General features: G+C 44.1%; 1 protein-coding gene across 1 annotated transcript in view; it reads right to left on the reverse strand.

Annotated features, from left to right (window-relative positions):
* Positions 1–13,920, reverse strand: part of LOC138491215 (scavenger receptor cysteine-rich type 1 protein M130-like) — a 1,027,000-nt gene that overhangs the window by 93,388 nt on the left and 919,692 nt on the right. The window contains exon 7 of the mRNA XM_069617602.1: positions 1,291–1,568. Within this exon, the coding sequence (XP_069473703.1) occupies positions 1,291–1,568 (278 nt within the window). The remainder of the gene's footprint in view (positions 1–1,290; positions 1,569–13,920) is intronic.

A 13,920-nucleotide genomic window follows, 5' to 3' on the forward strand; every position in this document is an offset into this window, starting at 1 on the left:
ATCCTTGTGTTCTAAGTGTATGGCAGGTACCAACAACTCATTTATACTTTCACTGGGGCGATTCTTAACAAAAATCGAATCTGATTTGATTAACTTAATGTCATCTGTGCCTGAATACACGGAACAGTGTTCAATGGATCATGAACCTTAAGAATCCTGGCCCTATTAATTCAAAGCCACAACTGCAATGGCTAGGCACATTTTTTATTCAAATGTTAATTTAGAGAGCGGTATTAACAAGTCTTAAGACTGGCTTTAGATGCTATTCCAAAGATAAAGTCAAACATAAGTACAAGCATGAGTAGGAGCCCAGCATGCAATGTCCATCTGAAACTTGACTCTCTAGAAACGTGCTCACTTCCCCATTTCAACTCACCTCTAGATGAAGGGGGCATGAATGGCTCATTGCATTCTCTATAGCGGTAGATATTAGGTCACATGTATATGATTCTGAGCTGTGAGATAAACCTCAACTGAGAATTTCTGGAAGGTCAATCGTTAATTTGGAAAATGGAAAATCTGAAATGGTAAATCTCATGACTGTTTTGCACAATTCCTCCGGCACTACATGATAATGTACAATTGTTTGTTTGCATATATTGTGGGAGGATATGGTTGATAGCTCTATTTCCAAGGTTATGTTACAGATCATTTTATTTTATATATGGAATTCACTATAGTAGAATTTTAATTTGTATACATTTTATTATGTAAATGTGAAACAAAAATGTCTGAATTTTAGGTTAAAAAGTAAAGGAAACATTTTGTAAAGGTTTTGTTAAAACCAAATGCAAATAAATAAATAAATAAAAAATAGGCTTGCAGTTTCCTTCAATAGTGACGCTCTGTGTGGTTTTTTCTTCGTATTCTTGCGCAAGACTCAGGGAAAGAGCTGGATGCTTTGCACCCCCGGGATTCCTTGTATTATTGACACTCTGAAAGGGGAGTGTGTCTGGTAATGGGAGGACTCCAACTTTGGCTGCTGGGGTCAGTGGATCAAAAATTAATTTTAAAATTAGTGTTCTCACACTCAGAACATCCTTTTTAATTTGAATCTACATATGTGTCATCACGCGAATTCCTATCTCACACTTTTCATCAGTGATCTTGTCATAATTGGCTTCATGTTATTTTGGAAATGCATATTATACAGTGGGATTAAAGCATGTTTTATCAATGTTGTCTTCATGACAAACAAAAGATATAAATAGGACTCTCTGATGAGTAAAGTAACTAAATAAAAGGACATCAAACACTGAGTTTACATAAAGTTGCGGTGAGATAGCGTACCTTCCACATTCTGAATTATTGATGGGGTTCCGGGAGGACTCTGCGTTTCTTGAACTCGTACTTCGGGGGGCTCTCTTTGGTATGTTCTTCTCCTCCGGGCAGGGGTCCCACGGCAACTATTCCACACCTTGGTGAAATAGTTGAAAAAGCGCGAGGACTGCTTCTGTACTACCTGCATGCAGTTCTTCCAGGATTTTATAACTCTCACCCAACAGAACACCACAATCATTAATGCGGCAAAGATGATGGCCATCCAGACTATCCAACTTTCCTCAAGCCTGAAAAAGAGAGAAGCAACAGCTCAAAACCATCACTCCTGGTTTCTACATAAGGACATAACAATGTACGCTTCCGGCAGATTATACTTATTATTTCCTTTGGTTTAGCAAACTGGATTAGCAACATTGTTGCTGACATGAGGTCAGACAGGAATGTGTACTGTTGGCTGTATGTAGTATGGCAATGAATACTGACAACAGAAGATATACAAGACAACTAGATCACTACACTTTCATATGTGCATCGTTTACTAATGATGCCACTGCTGCCTTTTTATCTTATTTTGTATGCATACACATTGTTAGAACAGCCACTGCAGACAACAGGCAAGGGTGACTCAAATACACACGCTACAGGGTATTATTTGGGATTGTGTGCAGGTTGAGTCCTAAAGAAAACGTTGTGGATATAAGGTAACTTAAATGTCCCTCCTCAGGTCCTTGAGCTGGCCGCCTCCTGGGCTCAGTGTCCACTACAGTACGATTCTTTGTGCAGGTTCGCTTGGAGTGGTCACAACACCCTATATCGCCATTTTCTATGGTGTCTACTGTTGGCTCCTCTTGATCCCTTGCATTCTTCTCTCATCACTTCAGTGCACCCCTTCCTCCTTCCATATTTGACTTCTCCCTTTAATTATTCTCATTCATCTGATATTATTTTCTCTTTCTTTCAAGCATGCTAAAGTCTTATTCATTTTTTTTAACCTCTTCTTGGATCCTCTCTCACATCACACTACTGTCTTACCTCACTATCAATTTCTTGAATGTGCGCTTGACTCTCAATTATCACATATTAACTCCCCCCCCCCCCACCACTTGAATCTGATTTGTGTGCTGCTCCTTCTGACAAAGCTCCTCTTACAGGTTACTTTCCAAACCTGGTCACATTCTAATCAGTCATTTCTTCATTCGATTGGGGTAATTTGTGGCTTTTGACATGGTAGGCCATTCAATTCAGTGTTTCAATCTCTGTACTTTCAGAATTTCTTGTAATGCCATTTCTTGGTTTTGTTCCTGCCTCTCTAACCATCCCTCTCCTGTGGCTACAGCTGGCGATTACTCTGCCACCTACCCTCTTCGTTTTGGTGTGTCTCAGATTTCAGATGGACTGCTATTTTCTCTATACACTCTATACACTGTAGATCCTTCTTCTACTATTCAATCTTTAGTCTAAATTGCCACTTCTATGCCAATGTCTCTCATGTCTTTGCTTATTTTCTTCTTTCGCTAATCAATGTCAATGCTCTATTCCTGGCTGCCTTTACTCTATGAAGTCTTTGATGCACAGTCATGTAATTCATATTAATTCTTCAAAGACCGAGATTCCCTTCCTCCCTTTATAGCTGTAGTACCCCTTCATTCATTCATTTTCCTCCTGACTCTTTTCCGCTCTCCATTTCTGCGCTTAATGTTGGTTTCAATGTTTACCCTTTATTTTCCTTTTCAATTCATCACTGCTCTCGCTAGCACGTATTCTATTTTCTTTTTACTTTACAACACCTGTATGATTCATCATTTCCTTACTTTTTCTCCCATTCTCTCTCGGTTTTATTTTTACATAGCTTGATTACCAGTCCACACTTCTCCTTAGCATACCTGCCTACGCTTTTGTACCCATTGAATTCTGCTTTTATCTCTGCCATTCACGTTTTATTTTCTGCTTCCTCCTGACTGTCCAGTGCCCCTTTCCTTGCTTCACTTGGATGGCTTCCTTTTCCTGTCCTTCTCCAGTTATGTTTTCTGCGTATTGTCATTAAATGTAGTAATGGCTTTCTCCTATGATTTCCTTCTACTTTCACTCTTGGCCTCCAGGGATGTAATTTCACCAAATTGTCAAGGGTAGCGGAGGTGACATCACACAATCATTGACCCCCTGAAGACATCACAGAATGTGATGTCATTTGACCCCACCCCAAAGTGACAATACAGGAAGCAATGGAACACAACCTTTCACCCCTTGACAAAACAGGAAGTGACATTGTTTCTAAGTACACTACGAAAAATATGGTTACAATATCACTGTAAAGTGATACACATTTTTACAAGAATGGATAGCCATATGTATCATTAATATCAGCGTGTATAGGCCCTTATTACCAAATGACTGAATGCAAGTAGACGTCCAAGGCCAAGCGATAATGATGTACTATATAGCACTTACGCGTAAGCGCTTCATAAATAACAAATATACATAAAATATCACCCAACCTGTAGTGGTACTCATTTATCAACCTCAGCAGGATGAAAGGCTGAGTTGACCGTGCCAGGAGTCGAACCTGCAACCTGCAGATCACACACATTGCAGCAGCAAGCATGCAATCCACCGAGCTATCTTAGCGGCTATAGCTATCAAAAAATCAGCCACTCCAGAAACAAAGAGCCACACGCTACTGGCTACAGACCAGGAGCTTCAATGTAATGTTTAAAAAAAAAAAGAAAATTATGTTTTATTTTATTTTGAATTTTGTTTTTTTTTTTTTTTTAGGGGTAGCAAGGGAGACCACAGCGGTAGCAAGGAAGATCTCAGGGGTCACAACTGTGACTCCTGGCGACCCCTGAATGACGTCTCTGTTGGCCTCTCTGATCAGTGCCCTTTTCTTTTTAACCATCCATGCGATCCGTCCCGTTTGTCTTGTTTTCCTCTTTTTCTTTTGCAAGAGAAGAATGGGAAACGGCTTATCGCCTTACTACTACTAATCATCAACAACGTTATAACACGCTCTGTTTAGACGTAAGCGTATTTCCTTACCACTACTAATCATCAACAACGTTTTAACACGCTCTGTTTCTTTTGCACTGCATGCAATTTATTGTTCCATTGCATTGTAATTTTCTACAGCGCTACTTAATCCCATTAACAAAGTAGTATCTAAATATGTGCCCAACGAGATGCCTATTGTCGGGGGGAAATTCTGCCGGGGTCGGCCGGGCCGTCCGCGGACCTCCAGGCAGGGAGGCCCCAACTCCTCCCGTGTATATCCCAGATGAGGTGAGATAGAGTATGAGACGCACACAAGGAGCAAGGTGACTCTGCTGTTTATTAGACAAAACGGCAGGGATGGGTCAAGGAGCGTACGCGTTCGTCCTGACACACACACAATCATGGGGCTCGCAGGCCCTTTTTACGGTATTATGACGCGCTACTTGCGTCACTTCAGAAAGTTAACAAAAAACCTATCGCCACTCTTAATTGGGTGTTCGAGTGGTAGGGTTAGTATAGCACACATATAGAAAATGATATTAGTGGACAAGGTGTAGTCAGGTGGTATATCTGGGTTGTCCTTACAATTAGATACATGAGAATTGTTACATGAAGACTCCTGGGGATTGGCTAAATTTGCTGGCGTCAGTGATAAGAGCCCCATGTTCTGATTGGTGCGCCCGTGAGCTTCCCAGCCTGGGACCACCGTCGTTCCCAGCTCTCGGTGTACCTGTAAGTTGTAACAATGTTTCACTATGGGTACATGCAGACAATGTGAGGACTTATTCATAGCTGGGCGGGGGACCGCTCCCACTGTTGCAGATGTCCATTGAGCCTTTCAAGTGTATCTGCCAGTGTCTCGTAGCGAGGGATCCAGACGCCTCTGTTCTCCTGGGTTTGGCATCTCGTCGGGTTCGGCTTGGTCACGTGGGGAGGGACCGTGAAAGAGGCAGAATTCTGCACAATTAATATTGTTTTTCTACTGCGCGTCTGGTTTAATTTGTCGGGGTGACTTTAACGTTGGTGCGTGGAGTACGAGGTTGCAACATCGTGCCTTTGATGATTTGCTCTTGGAACGTAGGTTTGCAACATTGCGACCTTGGCTGGTTGCTTCGCCAAGCTCATTCTGCAGGATCAGCAACTGACTCTTGCCTTGTTAATGTCTACGGGAGCTCTTGTTTGAGGCCTCCTTGGGCCTGGTGCATAAGTTGTCCGTTTGGTGTACAGGTGCTTTAGGTTATAGGAGCATATAATTTCATGACCAGTATTGTCTTCATTATACTTCTCATGGCGGTAACTGGTTTCAAGAGAAGCGTGAGCAAGCTAGTAGAAGAGTTCATGACGCGTCTTGCGTTTCTGCATTCTGAAAGCCTATGTAAAAATAATAAAGATGCACGTCCGTGAATATGCCTGTCGCCTACGTCATAGCACTGAGTATATTCTTCGTGTAGGTTGGTGTGGGAATGTCCAGTGTGTACATTTGTACAGATGTGCTTCCCGTTGTCTAGGTCGTCATGGCATCTCTAACGACGTGTATATTTTAGTCTAGTTGATCCGTGCCGCAGGTGTCGGCATGGCCAGTGCGGGCTGCTGGGCAGGCAGATGGACACATCCGTATGTTCCTGTACCAGGGTATCTGGTCGTCTGGCAAATGGACAAACTCTTCTCGTGGCGGGTGTTTGGGTCGTGACCCTCTAGGCCATGCGCGAGAGGCGAAGGACGGGAGCCTGGTCTTCCATTCTCCCACTTCAGTCCCCCCTCTGGTCGACTTGTCGACCAGAAACATATCCTTCTCGTTATCTCCTCTTACTCGCCATATCTTAGTTATTCCTCCGAGATGTCCATAGTGGTTTACATGATCTTCAAAGGACCAATACATATATTCACAGGTACCTCCAGGAGTACAGTATACCCATCTTCCTATGTAGCTCCTGGGGTTTCTTGGGTTCTCGATCTTCACGGATGGTGGGTCTAGATGGTTGGTGATAATTTGGGTGCGCAGCTTCTCCCTCTCCTGTATTATTACACCTGTATGCTGGCCGTCATCTGTTGGCATCAAGGGGTGCATTCCCACCATTTCCAGCAACTCGTCAGTAGTGCGTGCCTTCCGTGCCTTCCAAAATCTAATTATGATCAGGGTAGCTCCAGCCAATATAGTACAGCCCACTATTATTTTCAGTCCATCTGACAGCCAAGATGGCATCCATGACCATAACAGTGAAAACCAGCTCTTATCCTTGTTCACACCGTTGCTTTCATCCATCATTTTGGAGTGCATCTGGGCCAATTGCGAAACTGCTTCTGTCAGTGTACCATTGTCAGCATCATTGGCAGGTATGAACGTGCAGCATGATTGTCCTATCTTTGCACAAACTCCTCCTTCCATTGCTGTGAGAAGGTCCAATACATATCTGTTCTGTAGTGCTACCATCCTTACAGCTCGCAGCTCCTCTTTTATTGCGTTGAACCCATTTACTGTAGAATTGATGGTCATCATTAGTTCCCATCTAGTTATTTGGAGCCATTTTGCGTTTGCGTAAGCCTGTAGTCCCGGGTGTATTATTGAGGAGAAGAACATTGCTGCTCTGCTAAATAGTCTGTGTTCTGGCGGTATTGATGTTAGTGCCGTTTCCGACCTTCCCCACAGGTAATTTCCTGTCAGCGGCTCTCCTTGTCTTTTTCTTCTATTTAGGACAGTGTCATTGCTGTTGGTCCTGTTCCCTTGCTCCTCCCGAAGTGGTGCAGATCTCTTTCTTCTCTTATCCCCTTCATTCATTCTAGGAAATTTCGCCACATTGACATGCTTCTTAGGTACCACTAGTGATGGCACATTGACGTGTACCATTGTGCACACACCATTCCACAGGGGAGGCAGCGTATGGTATGCCTTTTCTCCACAGGCCCAATAATGGTCCATTATTACTGCTGTTCCCGCTCCCCCCTCAGGTAACTCCGTCACACTTGCACAATTGGTGTTATATCCTACGTCCACCTCTCCTTTATGCTGGTAGCATACCTTGGGCGCAGTCAACGGTAGTATCGTTATTGGGTCTTCATCTTCTTCTACCCACGTGAGCCTTGGTACATACTTGATCCACGTCGTCCAACATCGGTGATTGTGTGCCTCGATGGTTGAGATAGTTTCTTTTGTTACCATGTTGCTGCCAATCACTCCTATCTCCCAGCTGTTGTCCAGATACACCTTTCCTGTTATCGTCAGTAGCGGCCTCTCCCAGCATCCTTGTTTACCCGGAACTTCAGTGGCGTACCAATCACATGGTAAGTACTGCAGTGTTACTTTCTGTGTTTCTCCTTTTGCAGGGCCACTTGTTATATATTTGAATGCTTCAGCATGTAAACTGGTCTTGTGATAACTCAAGTAGGTCTTGAGGAAGTTGTTTTCATATGGGTATGAGTCTCGTGTTTTCCATGTCATGTGCACTACAGTTCCTTGAAATCTTCCTTTCGTCTGGAACAGTGCCAAGTATATTATGCACTGCGCTATCTTCTCATTTATTTCTGTGGCAACAAATGTTCGTGAAGCACTCATGGCGTATGGTATTAATGAGCAGACGTAGCAGCTATCCTCAGTTGTCTGCTTACCAATGCGGGTCATGTGCTGGTACCATATGTTGTTTGTGACGTGTGCTGAATCTTGTACATAATTATCAATACCTTTATTGTCTGAGTATGTGCTGCGTTTAACTCTATTTTGCTTGGGTGCAATGTTACTACTACCACCTGACGTAACACCTGTTGCAGCAAGGAACGGGGGTATATTAGGTTTGGGTGCAGCAATAAAATTGATAGCACAGCTGTACTGCCAGACAGAGGCAGCCAAAAATCCGGTGATCATCAAAATCCCTATTATTTTTATTACAACTGCTAATTTCACCGGCATTTTGCTCTTACCTTGCTGCAGTCCTGGCAGCGTATTCTTGCGACGTTAAAGTTGCCCGCCTAAAAATTCTCAGAAATGCTCGTTTTTAGATGTTAGTTTTGTGTTATTTAAGCTCTCCCTATCAAATAGTCATTCAGTGCCCAGGCGAAGAGCTGCTCCCACGCTACTCTAAGTGATCGGTCTCTTAGGACCGGCAAGTATGGGCGGAGGTGGGGCATGTAATATTCTATGGCCAGGAGAAAGGCTGTGTAGTAGACATGTACCCTTCTTCTTTTTAGGTATGTTGGCCTTTTTATTTCGTATACAAATTGGTGTGACAATTCTTCTGGGTAATTATCGTCTGGGAGTACCATCTACGCCTGGACAGTGAACTTTGTTAATTAGCTCTCTACTTAACAATACAATAATACGCAGTTCCTGTATGTGCGAGAGAAAAAAGAGAACATTCATGTGTTTACATGTGTATTTGTGCGAGAGAACATTCAGTTTAAAATTGCAATTATACAATAATACGCAGTTTCTGTATGTGCGAGAGAAAAAGAGAACATTCATGTGTTTACATGTGTATTTGTGCGGCCAGTGGCTTTCAGTTTAAGTTACAACTGTCCTTGGGAGTCAATGGGCGGGGGGGGGGGTTTTTGCGCTTAGATGGCGGAAGTATTTTTACTCTTTGAACGTGTGACCATGGGGTGGGCAGTGTAGTGATCACCCCTTTCTTCGTCAGTTGTTGTCTCTGGGGTAGCTGGGTAGTTAATTGGATCGTTGTCTGTGGTAGAACTTCCTTCCGCCGTCGGGGATGTTGTTGCTGTTCTTCCAATGGACCTGTCGTTGGCGCTGGGGCGGGTCTGCAGTTTATATATCTTTACATCATGTAGGTGGTTCCAGGCACGCTTGTCCTTTAGTTTTACTGCTCTTGGTGATACGTCTTCTACCAGATGTGGGCCGGTGAACCTTTTGTCGTTCCACTTCCTATTGAAATTGCGAAGTAGCACGTTGTCACCTTTGGCAAGTTTGCACAAGTTCTCTTTTTCTAATTCTGTACTGGCGCCTTCTTCTTGATTTCTGGTGGACCCGCCCCGCGTGCGCTCGAGCTGTTGAGACACAAACACAACACTAGTAATCAAAGACGACACATATTGATACATTTCATCACCTAGTACACTCGCTGAACTTTCGTGGTCAGTGAATGCCCTTGACGTTGGCGTTAGGGGAAGGCGCATTTGACGTCCAGTAACCACCTCATGTGGGGTGAGGTGGTGGTCGGACCCTGGCCTGTTCCTTAATTCGAATAAGGCTAACGGAAGGCAATACAACCAACTTTTCTTTGTTGTTTGTTGTATCTTTGCAACTGCCTCCTTCAATAAGCCATTCAGGCGTTCACATACACCGTTAGCCTGTGGGTGATATGCACATGCAAATTTGTGCTTTATGCTCAGCAGGGCTGTGATATGTTGGAACATTTCGTTTGCGAAATGCGGGCCGTTGTCTGATCTTAACACCTCGCACACTCCCCACCTGGGGAAGACCTCCCTTACTAGGAATTTGGCTGCTCTAAATGCATCTGGGTGTGAACAGGGCCCTGCTTCAATCCACCTAGAAAATGGGCATACTACTACAATCATATACCTATTACCTTGACATATGTTGATCATATCAACATAGTCAATGTGAAGGTGCCGAAAAGGTCCTTCTGGCCGGGGTATGGTACCTCTTATCACTTTTAGGGTATGACCGGCCGTAAACTGTTGACATGTGAGACAATTGCTGATAAAATTTGACACATGAGAATTCAACTCGGGACAAAACCAATCTTCTCTAATTCGTGCTGCAATTATTTCCTTGCCTGTATGGGCTGGGTGATGTAATTGGCTCAGGGCGGTATTTAAAAGTGCCAATGGTATTACAACTTTCCCAGTACCACCCTGGCGCCATAGTGCGTCGGTTGGTGACATTGTACATCCTCTTTTTACCCATATTTCCTTTTCGGCCATTGGTGCAGCCGCTTGTAGTTCCATAATCTGTGTGGCTGGGAGATGGGTGTACCCTTCTCTTATTAACATCTCCCTAGCCATTCCCCTCCCTCTCCCTCTCTGTGAGTCTGTGGGGTTCCATATCTCACCAAAGTATGCAGCATATTTCGCATGTGCGTCTGCTGCTGCATTCCCTTTTGAGACGTGGTCTTCACCATTGGTGTGTGCGGTGCATTTTACTAGGGCTAGCTCTTGGGGGTCGTTTATTACTTCAATTAATTCAGCCAACAAGAGGGCATGTTGCACTGGAGTGCCATCAGCTCTCCCAAACCCTCTTCTTCTCCATTTTGATAGCCCTGAGTGAACAGTGGATGTAACATATGCACTGTCGGAATATATTGTTACACGTTTGTTAAAACTTTCCTTTAATGCTAATATTAGTGCAACTAGTTCTGCGGCTTGAGCAGAGTAATGCTGTGGTAACTGTACACACTTCATAGCCACACACACCGGCGCCTCCATCATTTTTACCACTGCTGCCCCAGTCCTCCGTATCCCATCTCCTTGATCAATAGTTGATGACCCATCAATAAACAAAAGCTCACCTCCCTCTAGTTCATTTTCTTCAACTTTTCTAGTACATGAATATATTTCATTTAGTTCGGTGCAGTCGTGGGCGTAATCTCCCTCCTCAATTATTTCTGCTAGGAACCTTGCAGGGTTAACAGTGCTACATCTAACAATCGCTAGTTCAGCCCTAGACAAAATGATCTCATAACCTGATGCCCTTTGTGTCGTTAGTGTGGACTTGGGTTTATTCAATATTGCGAATAGTGCATGTTCCACAAACAGTGTAGTTGGACACCCCATGGTTATCGCTGATGCTTTTTCTACTGCAAAAGCAGCTGCAGCGAGACCTTGTTCGCAAGGGAAGTGGCCTAACATCACGGGGTCTAAGTGACCGCTATAAAAGGCTACTGGTTTATAGCCCATGCTTGTTTTTTGGGCCAATACTGCTTTCATTACTGCTGAGTCGCAATGTGAAAATATAAAAAAGCGCCGCTCATAGTCTGGGGATGCCAGTACTGGAGCTGTTGATATCGCGTCCTTCAATTCGTCAAATGCCTCCCTCATTTCCATAGTCCACCCCAACTTTTTCTCCCCTTTATTTGCTTCCTTCAAACCCTCAAGCAGGGGTCCTATGTATGAACTGTAATCAAATACCCATGCTCTACAGTAGTTGCACAGCCCCAGAAATTGCTGCAGTTCTCTCACAGTCTGTGGCATGGGAGTGCTTGAGATGGCCTGTGCTCTTTGTGGTGCAATCTTTCTTCCATGTTGGGATATCAGTTGGCCAATGTAAAGTACCTGTTCCTGACAGTATTGTATTTTTTCCATGTCTACCTTGTACCCCTTTTCAGCCAATATAGTCAACATTTTTAAGGAGTCCTCTCTACATTTACTTTCATTTATACTGCAAATTATTATGTCATCCACATACTGTAACACTGTGCTTTCCACCTCAACGTTACCCAAATCCATCTGTATTACTCTATTGAAAATTGAGGGTGATTCACAATACCCCTGTGGTAACCTGGTATGTTTCCATTTTGTATTTCGGTAAGTGAAACTTGTCAAATCTTGTGAGTCGGGGTGTAATGGTATTGAGAAAAATGCATTTTTAAGGTCTATTACTGTAAATCGTGATGCTTCTGCTGGGATGCCACACAATATTGTGGCCGGGTTTGCTGTTACTGGATATTCTGCTTCTACTATGTTGTTCAAGGGCCTGAGGTCCTGTATGAAGCGCCAAGACCCTCCTTTAGCCTTGCGCACTGGGTACACAGCCGTGTTACATGGTGATTCTGAGGGGACCAATATGCCATTGTTTATAAGGGCCGTTATAGTTTCATATATGCCCTCATCTGCCTCTTTTGACAGTGGGTACTGCTTTACTCTTGGTAGTATGGCACCTTTTTTCAATTTTATCCGTACACCCCCTATGCTTTTTATGCATCCTACGTCATAAGGGCTAATGGTCCATAATGATTTGGGCACCTTTGACATATCCTCCTTAAAGAAAGGGACTGGGGTGCATGCAGGTGCCTCAAGTGCCATCGCAATTTTCTGCGCTATTTGTTTGTGAGCCACTCTTAGCCATATTTCTACACTCATCATGAACACCATTTCCCCCTCCTCCTTTTCCTCTGAGAACAGCTCCTCATCTGACACCTGGGTCAACCTACATCCTTCTGCTAGTGCTATCACTGCCCTCCATGCTCTTCCTTCTTTGTCTTGGGCGTGCACAGCAATATACTCAGCTGTTGCAATAATGCTCTCAATGTCCATTACAAACACCTTTCCTTCTTGTTCATTAACAGGTGTTTCTGGTCGGAACAGATAAGCTGCTGGCCTCCTCCATATTTTCCCTTCTATCCCTGGCATCCATGCAAATGCCATGTCTGTTCCATACTGGAATAGCTCGCCATCTACTGGTTCCGCCCTAATCGCTGTCTGTCCGCAGTATGCTTGCATAATCTGTCGTGCTGCGAGCATGTTAATCCCTGGGGTAGAGCAAATTATACCATCCTCTGTAAAGGAGATTGTCATATTTAACCTATTCATTATGTCCCTCCCCAGTATATTTACTGGTGAGGCACTATCATACAAAAGTGGAACTGACAGATCATAATCTCCGATAGATAAAGGAACGTTATCAGTAAAAGGAACCAACCCTTTAGCCCCAGAAAATCCTAGGGTGTTCATGGCTTCGCCTGACATCTTAAATTTACCTTCCCTTATGCAAGACCGGGTTGCCCCGGTGTCAACAAGGAATGATAACTTTTTGTCACCTATCGTTACCTCTATGCGTGGCTCCTCCGCACTATTAGGTGTTACTGACAGGATGGGACACACCAAGGTCGTCTGTGGGCTGTCCTATTGGGGGTACAATGATTGGCCATTCCCTGTGTAAGGGTTGTGTCCCAAGACCGTCACCCTACCCAATTGCGTTTGTTCAGTTTGGGGTTGCTGTGTTAGCGCTACTTGTTGTTGTGGCAGTGAATATGTTTGTGGCTGTTGTTGCGTTATTTGTTGTTGTTGTATGCCCTGCTGTTCTTGTGATGGCCTAGGTTGTGCCTGTTCATTCCATGATGGTGTTCCTGGCCTGACCCTACACGTACGTGACATGTGTCCTAATAATCCACAACTCCAACACACGGGTGGTTCCCTACTCTGCCATGGGAAGCTCCCTGTGTTGTCCTGGTATACCGGTTGCCCTGTGGGGTAGGGATTTCGTCCCCCCACCTGCTGTTGGGTATTATATCCGTATCCTCTCCCTCTCATAAATCCTCCTCTCCCTCTGTTATAACTATAATACCCAGCTCCTTGCATTGGGTACCCTCCTCCCACGTTTGGTGCGTGTAATTGTAGTGGCGGCACTTGCTGTGTTATACTTTGTGGGGGTGCTATTTGAGCTGGATCTTGTGCAGCCACTACTTGTGTGGGGCTTTGGGCCATTGGTGTGGGCGTAGTTATTAGTGCCCCCTCCATAGTGTATTTAGTAAGTTTTTTCTGTACTAGTTTGGCCTCTTCTGTTTTCCTGTCCTCTTCCTTTTGTTTCATTTTTCCTTGCCATATCCTGCAGTGATGTACTATAGTCAGCTGTATTTCTGGCCACAGTTTTGCTTCCATTCCCACTACTTTCTTTAGTTGTTTCTGAACTCCTTCTGGGAGCCCTTGTACTAGTATATGATAAAATATGGCTGGTGTTTTATCCCA

Source organism: Ambystoma mexicanum, chromosome 10 (genome assembly GCF_040938575.1).
Source record: "Ambystoma mexicanum isolate Mex_15411 chromosome 10, UKY_AmexF1_1, whole genome shotgun sequence".
Classification (NCBI taxonomy): Eukaryota; Metazoa; Chordata; class Amphibia; order Caudata; family Ambystomatidae; genus Ambystoma; species Ambystoma mexicanum.